General features: G+C 36.5%; 2 protein-coding genes across 2 annotated transcripts; one reads left to right on the top strand and one right to left on the bottom strand.

Moving 5' to 3' along the window:
* The first annotated feature begins 2 nt into the window (after positions 1–2).
* Positions 3–2,436, top strand: LOC135683517 (solute carrier family 25 member 44). Its single transcript, XM_065198783.2, has 2 exons — positions 3–980; positions 1,729–2,436. The coding sequence occupies exons 1-2, from the start codon at positions 225–227 to the stop codon at positions 1,909–1,911; spliced, it is 939 nt and encodes a 312-aa protein (XP_065054855.2). The 5' UTR covers positions 3–224; the 3' UTR covers positions 1,912–2,436.
* A 586-nt stretch (positions 2,437–3,022) lies between these two features.
* LOC135683516 (uncharacterized) lies at positions 3,023–10,142 on the bottom strand. The gene is made up of 6 exons (XM_065198782.2): positions 9,735–10,142; positions 8,745–9,125; positions 7,924–8,046; positions 5,360–5,378; positions 4,799–4,898; positions 3,023–4,043 (listed from the first exon to the last, which is right to left on the bottom strand). The coding sequence occupies exons 1-6, from the start codon at positions 9,760–9,762 to the stop codon at positions 3,747–3,749; spliced, it is 948 nt and encodes a 315-aa protein (XP_065054854.2). The 5' UTR covers positions 9,763–10,142; the 3' UTR covers positions 3,023–3,746.
* Between the last annotated feature and the right edge of the window lie 6,074 nt (positions 10,143–16,216).

Raw genomic sequence — 16,216 nt, 5'->3', positions numbered from 1 at the left:
GTCTGCCGCAGCCGCAGTTGGCTCAATGCAGTACTGCAATAGAAAGAATGCTCCCTGATGCTTTTATTGCCAAAAGAATTAAATGCAGTGGCAATCGGACAATGTGTAGTTCGAATCTTTCAAGATTTCAATGCAATTTGAGTAATAATCTTCAATGCTGTAACGTTTTGGTTGCAACATAATTATTTCATAAACGTGAAGAAATAAGGGTGTCTACACATGCAATGCATAAAAGTAAAGAAGAAACCAGAACTGCAGCACAGCATATAGAATGGCACGAGCTGGATAAGAGAAAGTTTTATGTCATTGGTCCATCACTGTTCTTCTTTGTGCGTATGGTTGTATACCCTCCTGTTCTGATCAAAACACGATTGCAGTTACAAAAGAATAGGTCTCTTTACCGCGGAACTTTTGATGCCTTTAGAAAGATATACAGGTATGAAGGAATTCGTGGCTTTTACAAGGGATTCATAACGAATTCATTTACAATTGTTTCCGGTCAGATTTATGCAACATCCTATGAAATTATTCGATCGATGACTGCAGATTATGGGAACTTTACTCGTGGCCTTATTGCTGGAGGCTGTGCATCCTTTGCAGCTCAAACAATCACTGTTCCAGTAGACATCATCTCTCAAAAGCAAATGATTCAAGGGCAGGATGCATCATTGCAGGAAACTCTTGATATGAGTGGTAAAGCAGCTAAAAACAAATTTAAAGGCCCAGTTCAAATTATCCGAATCATATGGAGAGAGAGTGGTGTAAAGGGATTTTACCGAGGGTATCTTGCTTCTCTTTTGACGTATGCACCAAGTTCCAGTATCTGGTGGGCTTCTTATGGTGCGTATACAGGCATTCTTACAGAAATGACACCAAGTGACATGCCAAAAATTGCCATCCAAGCCTTGTCTGGCCCATTAGCTGGTATAACTGCAGCAGTTTTTACAAATCCATTAGATATTGTGAGGACAAGACTTCAGGTATGAAATATTATCCAGTCTGCAAAGTATGGCAGCTCTAAATAAAGCTTTTGATTTTCACAGCCACTTTAGTTGCAGAAAAGGTGCCAATAATGCTATACTTTTGTATCCTATACATTACCCTTTAAGATATGAAAGAAAGAATCTTATAGGAACTTAATAACATCTTACACAGTATCCTGTTAAGAAAAAATTGCATTGTTGCAAGTTTTTAACTAGATCTCAAGTATTTCCAAGAACTTAGTGATAATTAATCTTGCTGGTTCCTGCATAAGATCCATAGGGCCTTATACCAGTCCCTGAACAAGATCTTATAGGATTATATGATTTATTGGTCTAATGAGAAAAACCCTGACAAGATCCTAATGGAACCTTTTGATAAATCCTAATGGGGTCCATTGCAGTAACACCAGGCCTGCTATGAGGGAGGACTGCCTACACCAGGGGGGGGGGAGGCATTGAAGCCACCACATTTGGAAAGAGTTCCAAGGAATAACTCAATCACTTACTCAGTTGTGTCACTTGCTCATGTTTTCTTTTAGCACACTTGAATCCTGTTTGTTCACTAACAGATCAAATTGTTTCTCTCATGATTGCTATCACTCTTGATTTTGCTTTTGTTGTTACTTTTCTGATTTTATCAGAGTAAACTATTGTTATTAAATAACAAACAATCCAGTGCATGAGTCTTTTATTGTATTCTGAGATATTTGCCACCAAATTTGTTTATTGCTCTGTTTTTCTTTAGATTGAAGGAGGTACATCAATACTGCTTGCTGCCAGAGTATTGTACGCTGAAGAAGGTGTCAGAGCTGTTTTTAAAGGTCTTTCAGCCAGAATTTTATCAACAGTGCCAACCAGTCTCATTATAATTGTTGGATATGAAACTGTTAAAAGACTCAGTTTGAAAGAAAGTGATTCAGTGAGCTAGCACCACTCTAATTAGACATGTTTTATCTTGTTATTTTTTAACAAGGCCTTTTATTAAACATTGGTGATTAATATCTCAACATTAATTGAGTATCCTTGCTTTGATTAAGGCAAGAGAGTCATGCAGTGAAAAATTTTTTAATTATTTTAATAAATTTTTCTTTTCATACCTGTTGGAAATGTGATGCAGACATTTAGGCACCATGATTGATGAAATCTTTATTCAGGATCCATCATAGAAAATTTGTTACTCATTTTACTGTTGAGAATATGTATCTGTGTGTTTTTTCTTTTGTGCAAGACATAAAAATACATACACTATTTCTTATTTCTAACCAATACTTTTTGTTTGCTTACAGTAGGACTTTGGCTTTGAATTGTGTGGCTAAATATACCTTCTTTATTTTTTTTAATAAATTCCTGCATTCTTATGTAGAAAGCAATTAACTTGCAGATTCTTAATGTCTTTTTGTGTGGCTTATTGTCATTTTTATTGTTGAAAGCAGAATGATTGTGCATACATATACATTTGTGCATGTCTTCTCAATTTTTCGTGTTTAGACCTGTTCACTATGATGTGCACTGCCAAAAAATCTAGTTGATAAATTGAGGAAGGTAATTACTATGGATTGCATAGGGTGTTGCAACTTTTGAAAATTCAAATTGGCAGTGCTAAATTTCAGTTCAAAATCCCTTTCAGCGAGTATATGTAGATTATTTACCTATTCCTAGCCCAAAAATTGAAGGAATCTTTTCACTTGTCCAGAGATGACTGAGGTATCAAAGAACAAAGAAAATTTGGAAACAATCCGAAGGAAAAATTTAACAGTATCAAGTAGCAGTTAACTTCAAATATAATTATATTCAGACATTTCTACAATACTCTTTATGAATAATTCAAAGTTTCTTTTAATTAAATTGTATTAACAAAGTGTGACAACATGATAGTGATAAATTATAATTTTCAGAAACGAATATATAAACTAACTAAAGGTGACCTACCTTACTTTGCTAATACTTGCTGTGTATCAAATTAGATTTGTTTTCATGTTTCTTACTATTGTCCTTTTGTATTTTCAAGTGCGAAAAAATTTTAGCACATTTTTCGAACTTTAAAGCTCTTGGAAATGTTACCATTGAAAGTTATTAATGCACCATGGAAATGTTAACTGGTTTTCCCCGATTGGGTACGTAGTATAATAACTTGTTAAGGTTGCTGTTAAGTAAATGCAGGATAAGTGGAGAGATTGTGTTTACAGAAATACCACATCGCCTGCAAAGTCGATATTTTCAGAGCTACCCTGTTACTCGCAGTACATTAGCCACTTCACGCTTCTCTAGGGTTTGACCAATTTATGTTTCTTTTTCACCTTGCATAAAATTATTGCACTAGCACATTCCAATTAACTGGCACAGTTACGATTGGCTAGCACTTTAATTAAATAGCAAAACCAATAAAATTATAATTTTTATAAACCCATTCAAGTGAATAAATTTTCAGGAATACGAAAGGTAATTGCTACTACTCTTAAAATGGTAAGTCAATTCCCAACGTCAAGTGTACGCAATTATTTGTTCGTGCAAAGGCGTTGTTGAAGAGCGTTCGGAGGGGAGACAATGCATGTCGGCCTTTGTCCGATACTTTTTGCTAATCTTCACTGGGAGGCTTCCTCTAAGTCTAATATCATTTTATTACAGTTTAAACCCCTAGATATTTCTAATTTTCACTTTCTATTAGAGACGAGTAAAAATAGTCAGAGCGTGTGACCTGTGAGAGGGACGACTTCAAAACCTCGATGTCTCTCTGTCCTTACGATCACTGCAGTGTGTGTGAAATCACACGAACATGTCTTCACTAACAGCCTTTTGCATCGGGGGCTTTGGTAAAACTCGTGGTGGTGTTCTTGATGGTGGGGGTGTTCTGGAAGAAATGTTGTCTCTCTTCTCGGCAGTGGTTTTTGTTGGCGTTGGGGGCTCAGGCCATGAATCCATTTGTTGCCTTTTCAATTTGATTTCTCTATCGGGGACAGTTTCGTAAGCTTGATGGGATGAGAAGCTTCTGTCACTTTTCGCTTTCTTTACAGCCTCCATCGGGCTTGATACGACTTCAATATCGGATGTTGTCAATGAACGCTAAATTGATGATCGGAATATCAGAATGTTACATTACATTAGCACTAAATCACTACTGTTTATAACCATTGTCAAAGGTGCAAGTCTTTCACGAAAACACGTTTCAGGAGCAGACGGCCCGGATCGGTAGGTGAAGATTTCTTGGTGGGCAGGGCCTTCTTAAGACGAACAAGCAAATTTAAAAATGCTTTAAAATTTGTTTGATATCATAGATCTATTTCTGGCGTATAGTGGCCTTTTAAAACCTCCCCGATAAAGAGCTACCCTTTCATTCAATTATCAGAAACAGAAACAAACACTTGTGTAACCGTGTTTTTAATATTGCGGTTTTTTATTTTCTAGTATTTTAATTATATATTGTAATTAGTTTTCTATTGGAGGGCCCCTTGAAAAACAACTTCTGTTGAAGGGCAACCCTCCCTAAACAAATCAAATATGAAATATGAAATAAAATAAAAGTGGAGGTTGTATCCAAGGACATTGTCCGTAGTTCCATAGAGGCCAGCTCAAAATTTTAACATGAGAAACATTTTCTTAAAATTAAATTTGCAAAGCCATATCTTGTTCAGCCTGCCTGTACCCTAGCCTATATGGAGTTCATGACCTGTACGAAAATAATGATCTAATACAAACAAGAACAAGCACAGATGTAGATCAGAAAAGAGTTGCACTGCAAAAACATCTGACATGACAAAAGATGCTAGTAACAAAATAAATTGCAATTACATTAAAGTTGGTTTGTTAGTAATTAATACCTTTTCCGATTGCTCTTTCATACTTTTCGATGATCCATTGTTTGAGAAATTTCCATTTCCATTTTTGACATCATCAGAATCGTCATACTTGGTTGGAATTCTGAAAGTGCAATCGCTTAAAGTTAGTATAAAAGTAATTTACAAAGTATAACAATTAACGCCTCACATTCGTAGTTCTGACTATTGTAATTAAAGCATCAACCACCAGCCAGCAACACTCCATCAACAATACAGGTAACATCATGGATGCAGGGCCGCCGCTAGCTTTTGTGCCAAAGGGGTGGGGGTTGCTCAGGTCCCATTTGTCGACAAAGAGGGTGAGCAATACTTAATTTGCTGACAACTCTGAGCATTTGCCGACCAAGCACCCTTACATGGCAAAACTTTTTGCAAGTGGGTGTAAGACCCACACATTCCAGTAACTCCCGACGCCCCACTGTAGCGCAGCCTTGCTTGGATGCTTTAACAATTTCCACCTCGAATAAACTCTGTAAGATACATTCTTCAGTAGAAGCTAAATATGATAAATACGGAACAAATGGTAATAAATCTAGAACGCACCTTCTTCTCTTGCTGTGATCTGTTGAAAAAAAGGAAACATAAATCGTTTATCCACACGTTTGTCAATAACTAACTGCGAGACTGGTTTTTTGTGTATAGAACAGAACGGTTCTAAGTTGCAACTCCGAGCTCTCGCCGTCCTATTAATTCTGTTCCTACACCAGATTCTGCTCAATACACCAAATAGCGAGTTACAGTTTTTATTGTTGTTGTTGTTGTTGTAAATTTATTTTAATTCGGTATAAAAACAATAGCTAACAATATATACATAAATATACCAAGTTAACTAATCAAAATCGAACATAGCTACCAATTAGCATACTAAAGTAATTATAGATACTAAGTTAAAGAGTAATTTGCGTTTACTGGCAGACTCTCTATTCTGTGACTACATTTGCAAATCGGTCCGTCCCATTGTTTTATTAGATTCTTAAAACTATGGGTAAACGTTGGGTAAGGCATTCCAAATCTGTGGCCCGATTGACATAAGACTTTTGGATCCAAATGTTGTTTGATTAGGTCTAACATGGGCTAGATTATTTGGATTTCTTAATGAATAATTTGACGGACGTAATTTAAAAATACTCTGCATAAAAGGTGGGATCAACTATTTTACTGTTTTGAATATTTCAATGCACAGAATTTCAGAGCTCTGCCTATACGGCATCGAGCACTTCATGACATACAAGTAAACAGTAATTTTCATAACTGAGAGATTGAATATAGCTTGTTTCGGAAATTTATACATTGTGATACCAAATATGGTTATCGCATATTGCATTGGATTTTTAGCAAAAATATAGTTGGTTGGATCTATAGACACATGTAGATTTTAGCTATTATAAAGTAGCAAAGCGATGGTTGGATGCAATTTGAAATAACCTAAAAACGTGAAAACGTTTAAATGTGCAAAAACAGGGAAAACATGGCCACGTCATGAGTACATGCTCTTTCATTATCAAGTTAATGCTCTTAAAAACATATCAGCCAAGCAATAACAAAAATTTCTTCGCCTTTTTTTAATAAGCAACCAGGCCTGAGACCTCAGATATTTTATGCAACTTTGGGGGCAGACTCCGAATCTAGCTGCTTTCATTAGACATATGTCAGCACATTCGCAGCAGATTCAGATGATTTCGCGCTCTTAATAGAAAATTATGGTGTTCTTTCAGATTCAAAATCAAAAATTATAAATATAAAAATGTTTTTTGTATTCGCAATATAGCTATTCCCAAGATATGAAAAAAGAGAGGTGCTTCATCTAATTATGATGGATTCCATGGAGAAATAGCTATGGCAAGAAATTTAGAAGTAGCGACATTATGAGAATATTTTGAACAAAGAACTGTGGCGTTTACGGTGACTGGGTCGAAACTGTGGTTCGTGATATGGACTTGATAAACTGAGAACAGGAAGAATTAACATAACATCTGCTAAGGTTAACTTAAAAGATCAAACATTTAGCTTAACGTTTCAGGAGTTGATTACAACCAACAGAGAAAAACATTTGCCCATGGGTATGATTATAATTAATGTGAACCACAAATACTTTGCATATCAAAATATGCTCGTCAGGACCAACAAAATTTCAGGTTTTGTGCGAAAATAATCTAAGAAGTAAGTATAGTTATCCGAGGGTTTACAATATTTTTCTACTGAAAATGTAAATAAGATTTGGATCAAAAACAGTTGTTTGCAGCGATACATTTACCCATGTGCCCACTGGGTCCGGGCCCATAGTTTTTGGCTCAATTTGCCATACAGAGGTGCTTCCGGTGAAAAATGTTTCACCGCGCTGAACAGGGTAAAGAAAAAGATTGAACTGAGGTCCACAACGTCACAGTAACGCGTTGTTGCCTTATGTTTATGGCAGCAGATTTTGATGTGCTTGGAATTTTGAACCCCAATAAAATCATCGAAATATTTCAGCAGTTAAGTAAAGACGAACGACATTAGCGTCATGAACCAAAGGGTAGATTTATTGGAAATTTACTGATATGTGAAATGTATACAAGTTTATTCGTGTCTTATAGTTTTTAACTATCAAACTATTTAGTGAATATTAACCTGGTTGGTTATGACTATGTTTAGCCAAGTACTGTGGACGTGACACGTTGTTTTGAGTAAATTTTAAGGGCCCCCAATCAACTTTGGGCCCAGGGCATCAACAGACGTAAATGCGGCCCTGGTTGCTTGATTCTATCGACAAATGACAATTTCAATTCAAATTCTCTCCATATAAAAATTATTCTAAGAATTCTTGAAACAACCATATACAAATTAAAAACCGCTTTGATCACGTAGTACAGCGATTTTCCTTGTGCAAAAATGCCAGATATATGTCTCTTTTGTTTTTTGATAAAGATTTAGTGAAGAAGTTTATAATCGCCATAACGATAGATAAAAGCCCAGCAATACGAATCCTTTTTGCGTTTAATTTTAAGTGGATATCATATTATATTGTGTCTCCGTTATACAGGGCAGAGAGGCTTTAATCTCTTTGATTTGAAGCCGTCAATTTAAGATATTAATAGTATATTTATGTAAGAAACCGTTCCACAAACCTCGCCTTTTGAAGAAAAAGAAAGCAAACAGAGCCACAACTAGAACCACAACAACAACGATGATTGCAATAATGGTTGTTCTTGTGGAAGATGACATGCCACTTCGTTCGTCGCTCTTTGGTCCTAAATGAAAACATTAAACCTTTATACTATAATGAAGATCATAGTTTATCAGTCTGCGACATAACAAGCAATGCCGTATGCAGTGGCGGCAATTAATTTTTCCGTTGGGGGGGGGGGGGGTTGAGAGTATTCCTTTTTCAGCAAATTTGCAGACAAAAGCATGTTTGAACCGACAATTTAGCAAGAAAAGGGGAAGCATTTGCCTTCTCCCCACACCCCCCCCAATTTCCGCCACTGCCGTATGGAAAGAGCTGTTCTTGCTTTGGTGTTGCTATGATTTTCTATTGTCTCGTGAACACTCCCTATCTAACCAGCCCGGGGAGCGTTTTTTAAACGTGTGATACCAGGTAAATATGGCAAGGGCAGCAAATTTGGTCTTGGGGTGGCAGAGGAAGAAATGGCCAAAGAGGGAGCAGGAATTCAAGACTGACTGGGGGGCAAAAAATTTAGCTTGCAGGAGACGTTGAGAAATAGAAAAATGATCTGGTCATTCGATATCAAAGGAAGTTTAATCAGGCTTATTCCAAAGGAGAGTTCAGGGTTCAGGATAACATTTAGCTTAATGCTAGAACCATTTCTCGATGAAAGATGTATACATATTGCCGTGCCCCCTTCTCCTTCTCCCAATGCAGGACTCCGGACAAGGGTCATGTTACCCCAACCCTACAACATGGCAAGCATGTATGTAAAAATCAAACCTCCAATCGAAAGATAGGAATCCGGGGATCGGACTGTCACAGTTCTGAATTGCTGGCTGTCGTATACTTTCATGATACAGAAGTATATACCAGTGTCCTCTGCACGCAAATTCGTCAAAACAAGAGCACTGTCTTTTATGTATGCTCTGTTTTCAAACCTCGTTCCTGCCACTGTAGTTCTTGGCTGATTTTCGGATGGAAGCTGTTCCATCAACTTTGTCATTTGTCTCGATGCGTTCAAGTATCCACACTCAAGTCTGACCAGTTCGCTTGGTCGGTAAATTGTATGCTTCCACCGCAAAGCAACATTGTCCCCCAACGCTTTAGTTATTCTTGCACCTGGATTTTCGGTGAATCTTGATGCATGTACGATCACAAAAGCTGAAACATTGATCATTTCATTTCATGCATGCAAATTCTAAGCAATGAAAAAGTACAATAGATACATCGATAAAACACAAAATTTCAGGACTAATGGCGTAGCCGAGACCCTTAGGAGAGACTGGGCCTGTATTAACGCATGGACCACATTAAAGGCATTCATATAATTTCATCTATTTGTTCATCAATGCAGATAAATTTTATTCAAAATATTCAAGGCTGCAATCCTCCATTAATTGCCACCTTCCCCCATGATCGATATCTTTTATCAAGTCAAATCAATTCTACACTTTTTCGTCCTTTTGCGGTGGACAGAAGTTTTTCCTTTTTGAATTGATTCTTTTAAAGAGTCTTTGGCCTGGGTACCAATTAAAACATCGATAGGATAAATACGGAGTTTCATATCTAATCATATGCTTAACTCTGATGCTTATTAGCGATTTGTATCATTGCAAAATGCACAGTTGAAGCTCTATTTGTTATTACTCTTGGGCAAAGAGATTAACTGGTGCCATTTCTGCGACAGCAACCATACTAGAACGGAGCGTGAAGCATTTTATTCAAAATGGATTTAAATCCGATGCGAAAGCCACAAGATGTGTATCTTACCTTGTGCTATCCAGAGAAACGCAATCATTCTTCGTTTTTCTGACGTACCTTTCCTTGCTTTATTTGAGTCACAATTTTGTCGTTAACCTTGAGCTATCACATTAGAACTGAAAATAATTCGGCTAGTTGACGCAGCAATAAGGTGGGATATTGAGTTGAGATACGGGGCGTAACAGTTTGTAAAATATCTGAAAGACTTGAGGACAATATCATGGGAAAGTTTCTAAAGAAAGTTTATTGCATTACTAATCACGGTAATGATGAGTAACCGCAATTATACGGTTTTCTAGCATCGTAATTAATGTCCTTCGTATCTAATAATTTCTTCCATTCGTTTCCGCTGTTTAATTCGACGAAATTCGCATCCCCATTCAGCTCCTGCCTTACTTGGCAAGAAAAGGTCTCGTTTGCAAAAGTAGAAAATAACTTTTTGTTGGCTTATAATTTGAGGATGTCAGGATTAAGGCATTCGGGCCGAACTAGGTCACAGAACGACTGCCAAGAGATTTCATCACTGCATTTTAATGCTTGAAATTCAACTCTTGAGGTCAAAAATTTAATCTAAAACTAAAACCGGCAGATGGATCAGGCCTTATTTGCCTGACATTAGCCGACCATTCTCTCAAGACTATCGACAGCCAACTACCGAGCTTTAAAAAATTATTATAAAGCTTGAAAATTAGTATTTCGACAGATATTCCCTGGGAAGAGGAAATATAAAAAGTGCTTTCCTGCAAAGTATTCGGGAGCCATCTCCCAGATTTCTATTGTTTTTCCCTCTCCTTTAACTTTAATATTTTCCTTTAACTGGAGATTCAGTAGATCGTCCGACTTCTTTCATCAATATTGGACGGAATCATACTGGAAAGAGATTCCCAAACGGCCTTCATAAATTTTTTCACCCTAGTACCTGAAAGGCTTCTGGCTGTGCAAAGCGAGGGGCAAATCACTCTACACAAATCTCGTATACCTTTCGTGAAAATCCTATTGTTTTAGCTGAAAATCCCCAGAAATCCTTTTGTTTTTAGGAAAATCTCGTACGCTATTTGCAAGAGTGAATTGTCCCTCGGTGCAAAGAGGACCGATATCGGTGTTGCAGCCTAGAGGCAAATTCTGACTTTATGATTAGTGTAGTGGAATTAGATATAAAAACGGTCCAACCCGGATAAAAATAAGATAAAGCTGTAATTTGGCACAGATGTTCTATACTAAGTTGGAAATGACCAGAAAAAAAGCCCCATCAATTGGACATTGGGAATTCCTTTTTTGGGCAAATACCATAATGGCGCACTGATCAGTAGTGGTTCAAAATTTTAATGTTGCTAAAACCACATAGTATGTACATCTTTTGAAAGATAATTTCATGCTGAATAACTTTTATTTAACATACGTACCCTTTAACATATGCAAATTTACTGGTGATTGAGCAGAAACAAAGTGGGACGAGTGAATATTGAAAAGCGCGCGGAAAAAATGGCTGATCCTTTTGCTGAATATTTTCATTTTATATCGCAAATTCTATCGATGCAAAATCATTAAGTGTGTGAATAAGATAAAGTATGATAATACCCACTCAGCCCGGGCTGACTTAAACCGGGCAGAAATTTCAAAATGTTTAGCGGCATTCTTAACCTGCTCCTTGTTGGATAATATATAAGTTGTTCATAAATAAACTTATATACATTCAGAGATGGCGCCAGAAATCTTCCGACAGAGGGGTTGCAGTTGCAGTTGACTATAATATGCAGTTTTTGTACGTTATTTTGTCAAATTTGCTCCGACAATAACCTAAAATTTTCTTCCGATAGGGGGGCTAGATGCTTCCGATGAAGGGACTGTAGCGCCCCAGCCCTCCCCTGGCGCCACCACTGTATACATTCTATTGCCCAGTTGCCCCTTATCTGCTATTTTTGACCAGAAAGTACTTATTTCCACATTGTAAGAGCGTGTGTTGAATAAAAGTTGTTCAGCATGAAACTGTCTTTCAGAATATGTACATATAATGTGGTTTTAGCGACATCAAAATTTGAACCCCTGCTGATCAGTGCGCCATATGAGATTTTGCCCAAATAAGGAATTCCCAATGACCAATTGATAGGGCTTTTTTCTGGTTATTCCCAGTATTGTATGGAACCTTTGTGCCAAATTACAGCTTTTTATTATTTTTGTCTGGGTAAAATCGTAATTTTACAGACAACAGGATTTCGAAGATAATTATATTTTCCCGCACTCTCTATTAATTAAAATCGTAATTCCACCACACTAGATATATTGCTTCGCTTTGGCCCAAACCTTGTGAAAGAGATGAATTATCCTTATTACCTTCTATTTTCTAATGAATTTCTGCTACAGGGTCGTGTTACCGCGTCACTTTTTATGAGGTAAAATTTACCCACTCTGATCAAGCTTTAATTACCTCCCACGGAAAATGACATATTGAAAACAAAATGACCATTGACCGTGGGAAATACCAAATTAATTACAGTAATATTGAGATGAGCAACTTGCCTTTGTTTTGAGCAGCGGAAATAGACTCAAACGTAAGCAAGTTTTTGTTTATTGGTTTCCATAGGTCACACTGTGCAGAGCAGAAGTCACAAGATTTTGCCATCTAAGGGTACAAAGCCAGAAAAATTTTAAACTTGTCTGCAAATAAGGGATGCTTCACCTATTTCTTCGGCAAATGGGACCCAAAAGCCCTCCTTAGAGGGGCAATTTTCTTCCCCTAGCTTTGCTCCAGGACATTCGGTCCTGGCTACGGCCTTTCGGAGAGTGTAAGCATACTGGAAAGTATTATATATTCCTCTTGTAGTTCTTTACAGATGTAATTGTCTTGCATTTTTTAAGTACCTTACTTACTTTGTTTCATATTTTTCATTACGCTACGCAGCGGGGTCAATTTATTGATCTCTTACACATACTAATGATTAAAAAATCTTTATTGAGATTTTTTATTGTTTTCTTGTTCTTTTATAAATTTTGCATTTGCTATATGTTGCTGAAATGAGATTAAGTGCCATCTCGGAGTTATAACTGAATATCTAACATACTTGGTTGTGACCAAATTAAAGTGCCGTTGCAACAAAGTACTATTTGAAGAGTTTTCAAAATGAAGATTACTGAATTCTCCTTTTTAACTTGCCTCTCTCAACCCATTCCCTTTACGGATACTCAAATAGTTACGTCACATTCAGGCTCATAAATGTCAGTGACGAAAACCGGTTTTAATTCAACAATTTCTCCAAGTCTTATTCATTTCGGTTCTTTGTCACGCTTGAACTCATTAAAGCAAAACTCTCACGCATTAAAATTGTCAATTTCCTCTTAACTCTTTAGCAGAAATTGTACTTAACATAAGCCCTGATTGACAGTCAACAATTATTACGTAGCCAATTTTGTATCGTTTAAAAATGTTAGACGAACCAACATCTATCCCTTTTTCGAAACAAATGGTTTAATGACGTTTAGACAGTGAGATAAGAGAGAAGAGAGGAAATAAGATTCACCTGCACTGTGACGGAAGAAGCCTGAGAGTTTTGAAAGGTTCTAGTTTGAATCAATACAAAAGAGCTGATTCATTAGGAGAAAATTGGGATTGCGAGCAACCCTCTCCAAGAATATATCCTTTTTATATAAAACCCAATAAATTAAGGTTCAGGACGCCTGTAGGCTACGAATTTTTTCACGATCCATTTGTCAATATAATTATGTTTTCTTTTGTCACTCTTCTTATAAGATCCAGTAAATTGGGGTTCAGGCAGGCTATTCTTTATAATTCCAAAATCTAACTGAATAAAGCTGAATTGTTATCAATTTTTCTTAATTTATTAAGTTTTAAAGAAGTTATGAAAAAAGGCAACACTTTTTATTTAACGAGTTTCGAGTAAGCATTTTTTCTTCTTCATATATTTCTTCATATCACGTGACGTTAATTCATGGTTGAAATTTCATGCTTTTTGGACAGTCAGGCCACAAATCGGGTCATTTCGAAAATTTAGCTTTTCCTGTACACTTCACTACAGCAGCAAATTGCCTGGACAATTTCCTTTCAAATTCTTAGTGATATTGTAACGAAGCATGCAAGAAGGAAAACAAATATAAACAATATTTCAGTTTCTCTTCTTCTTCAATATTCTCCAACTTAACTTTACCACATTTTTTGCTACCTATCCAGCCTATATCTCCACTTCAATTTCCGTCTTTTCTCTCTCGCTCACTAGTCACAACAACAATAACTCTCGTTCCAGTCTCCCATTACTCACATCTCACAATATCTAAATATCCAAAGCGTAGTAAGTCGTGACCGAGCAGGCCTCGACGCGCTCCCAAAATTTTGCAGCCTTGCTCGCATTTGTTTGTGGCTGACGTAGATTGATCCATTGTTACATGCAGCCATCTCATTTTCCACAAAGGAAAATCTATTGACCATCTCTTGAATGCACTTTAAGCGGTGCACTTACTTTCTTTTTGGGAAATTTGAGTTGTCGAGATGCAATGTAATTTACTACGTTCTTTGCAGATACTGACCTTGCAGAAAGAATCATCTAAAAAAATTGCTAGCATCGTAAAAGAAAATTTCATTAGGAAATTCATCTCTGATTTATCTCAGACTTACGACTTACAGTTTTAGTTGAATTTTATGTCAGCTTATCGTCTGGCTATAGAAGCTATAATGGCCATAGATTTTATAAAACAGATTATAGCTGAGTAAATGGTTTCTATGTTTAAACCTATTTAGATCAACGAGGCTTGCAAGCTTACATGAATGAGACTTGTCTCATATTTTACAACCAAATCAACATTTTTTAGAATACATCTATAATAGCAACTGAAAACACAGAGGGATGGTGTTAATTAGCTGTTTTTTAGCTATTATTTTGTAAACCAACATCAAATAAAGTGAATAAAAAAATGGCACTAGAGATAAAAATTCAAGGCGCCAAACGACTGTCGACAAAGAATGCATCAAATTGCAGTGTCATTCCTCTTTTTGGATCAGCACTGAAAATACTTCCCATGCAGTAATACCTGATTAAAGGAAAGCTCAAAGTGGCAAAAAGTAGCCAAGAGATTGACTGTCTATCCAAGTTTGATGATACATTTGAGAATGGGGAAATTTAATGCGACTGTCCTCATCCATTTTACGAAGAGCAGTTTACTACATCGCTGTCACATTCTACGAGGTCAGCTTTAAATGATGCTGAGAAGATTTTTAGTGATCTGAAGCAATCGTACGGGAATCAATCTACCTTTGGTGACAACTGGAACAAAGACAAGCTCTACCAAAGTATCCTAAGAGTGAACATCTATTATCAGGACTTTGAAGTTGAAACAATTAGGCAAAGGGAAGCCTACTCTTGTAACGATTTTGTTTGTGATTTGGGTGGAAATATCAGCCTTTGGGCTGGAGCTTCAGTTTTCTCTGTTATTGAGCTAGAAACTTTCATTGAAAATGCCATTCTTTGGTCTGTGCTTCCTAGAAAGCAAATTGAGGCTGATTCAGCCACTAAAGAGGACTCAAAGGAAGATACAAAATAAAATGCAAGACTTGTTATATACTAATTACTGTTTTAAGTTGTCCTCGATATTGCATGATTTCGAAGATAATGTTGGGCAAAACTCGAAGTGCAAGGTATGCAACTAAACGTAACAAGACGTAGCTTTTAACTTAGAAAATACTTACGGAGGAAAAGGTAAATTCTGGATCTATTAATTAATATAATCTGTTTATTGACGTCTGATTATTTTTAATAGAATGACTCTTGTATAAACCGAGAGAAGTCATGATTAAAAACTATTGACACAATTGTGTGTCGTTGAGACAAAGGAGGCTACAAAATTAAAACCATATCATGGTTTATTCACATTCAGAACCTGGGTGTCAGCTGCAGTCCATTTTAGAAAATGTACGAAGCTGACACCCAGTGCAAAAATGCTGACAAACATTTGCAAAAGAGAGTTTCGCATAGCAGAGCTGCACTGCTACAATTCATACAGATAACCATATTGATGTTGAGCTGTAAATTAAATGTTTAGAAAAAAGACACTCAAGTAGCCTTTAATGCTCTCAAAACGTAATGTTTTACAGGAGCTCAATTGATAGATTTTATAAGGTGCAACTGCTCATAAAATTTTATTTAATTTCCCCTAGAGTTAGCCAGCCAGTTAGGCTGTTACCTTAATACGATCACGAGCACAGAAAATGTTGATTCAAAAGGAAAGACATTTTGTCATAGGATCTATTCCTTGTTAAGGAACTTTGGTAAATCAATGTTTTTGCCAGTCTTTGTGACAGTGCAGATTTTCAATTTCTGCATGCTTCTTAAAGTATCCAAACCTATCTATATAAAAATTAACCTGCCAAAATGAGTCCATCACGAATTTGTAGTTAATGAAATCAAATGATTCTTTTGATAATTCTCCTATCTAATTGAACTATAATTCTCCTATATAAAAGTTTTTATTCTCCAAAATCCCTTTCC

This window comes from Rhopilema esculentum, chromosome 7, assembly GCF_057945365.1.
Source record: "Rhopilema esculentum isolate cy_ngs chromosome 7, ASM5794536v1, whole genome shotgun sequence".
Lineage (NCBI taxonomy): Eukaryota > Metazoa > Cnidaria > Scyphozoa > Rhizostomeae > Rhizostomatidae > Rhopilema > Rhopilema esculentum.
This window is presented reverse-complemented; position numbering and strand designations above follow the sequence as displayed.

Bases quoted from the DNA above. Each gene is read 5' to 3' on its own strand.
- LOC135683516 (XM_065198782.2), bottom strand. From the start codon at position 9,762: ATGATTGCGTTTCTCTGGATAGCACAAG. The intron at 9,126-9,734 runs GTAAGATACACA...TCAATGTTTCAG, and splicing joins GTTTCTCTGGATAGCACAAG to CTTTTGTGATCGTACATGCA. The intron at 8,047-8,744 runs GTTTGATTTTTA...GTTTTCATTTAG, and splicing joins TTCCTATCTTTCGATTGGAG to GACCAAAGAGCGACGAACGA.
- LOC135683517 (XM_065198783.2), top strand. From the start codon at position 225: ATGCATAAAAGTAAAGAAGAAACCAGAACTGCAGCACAGCATATAGAA. The intron at 981-1,728 runs GTATGAAATATT...GTTTTTCTTTAG, and splicing joins TTGTGAGGACAAGACTTCAG to ATTGAAGGAGGTACATCAAT.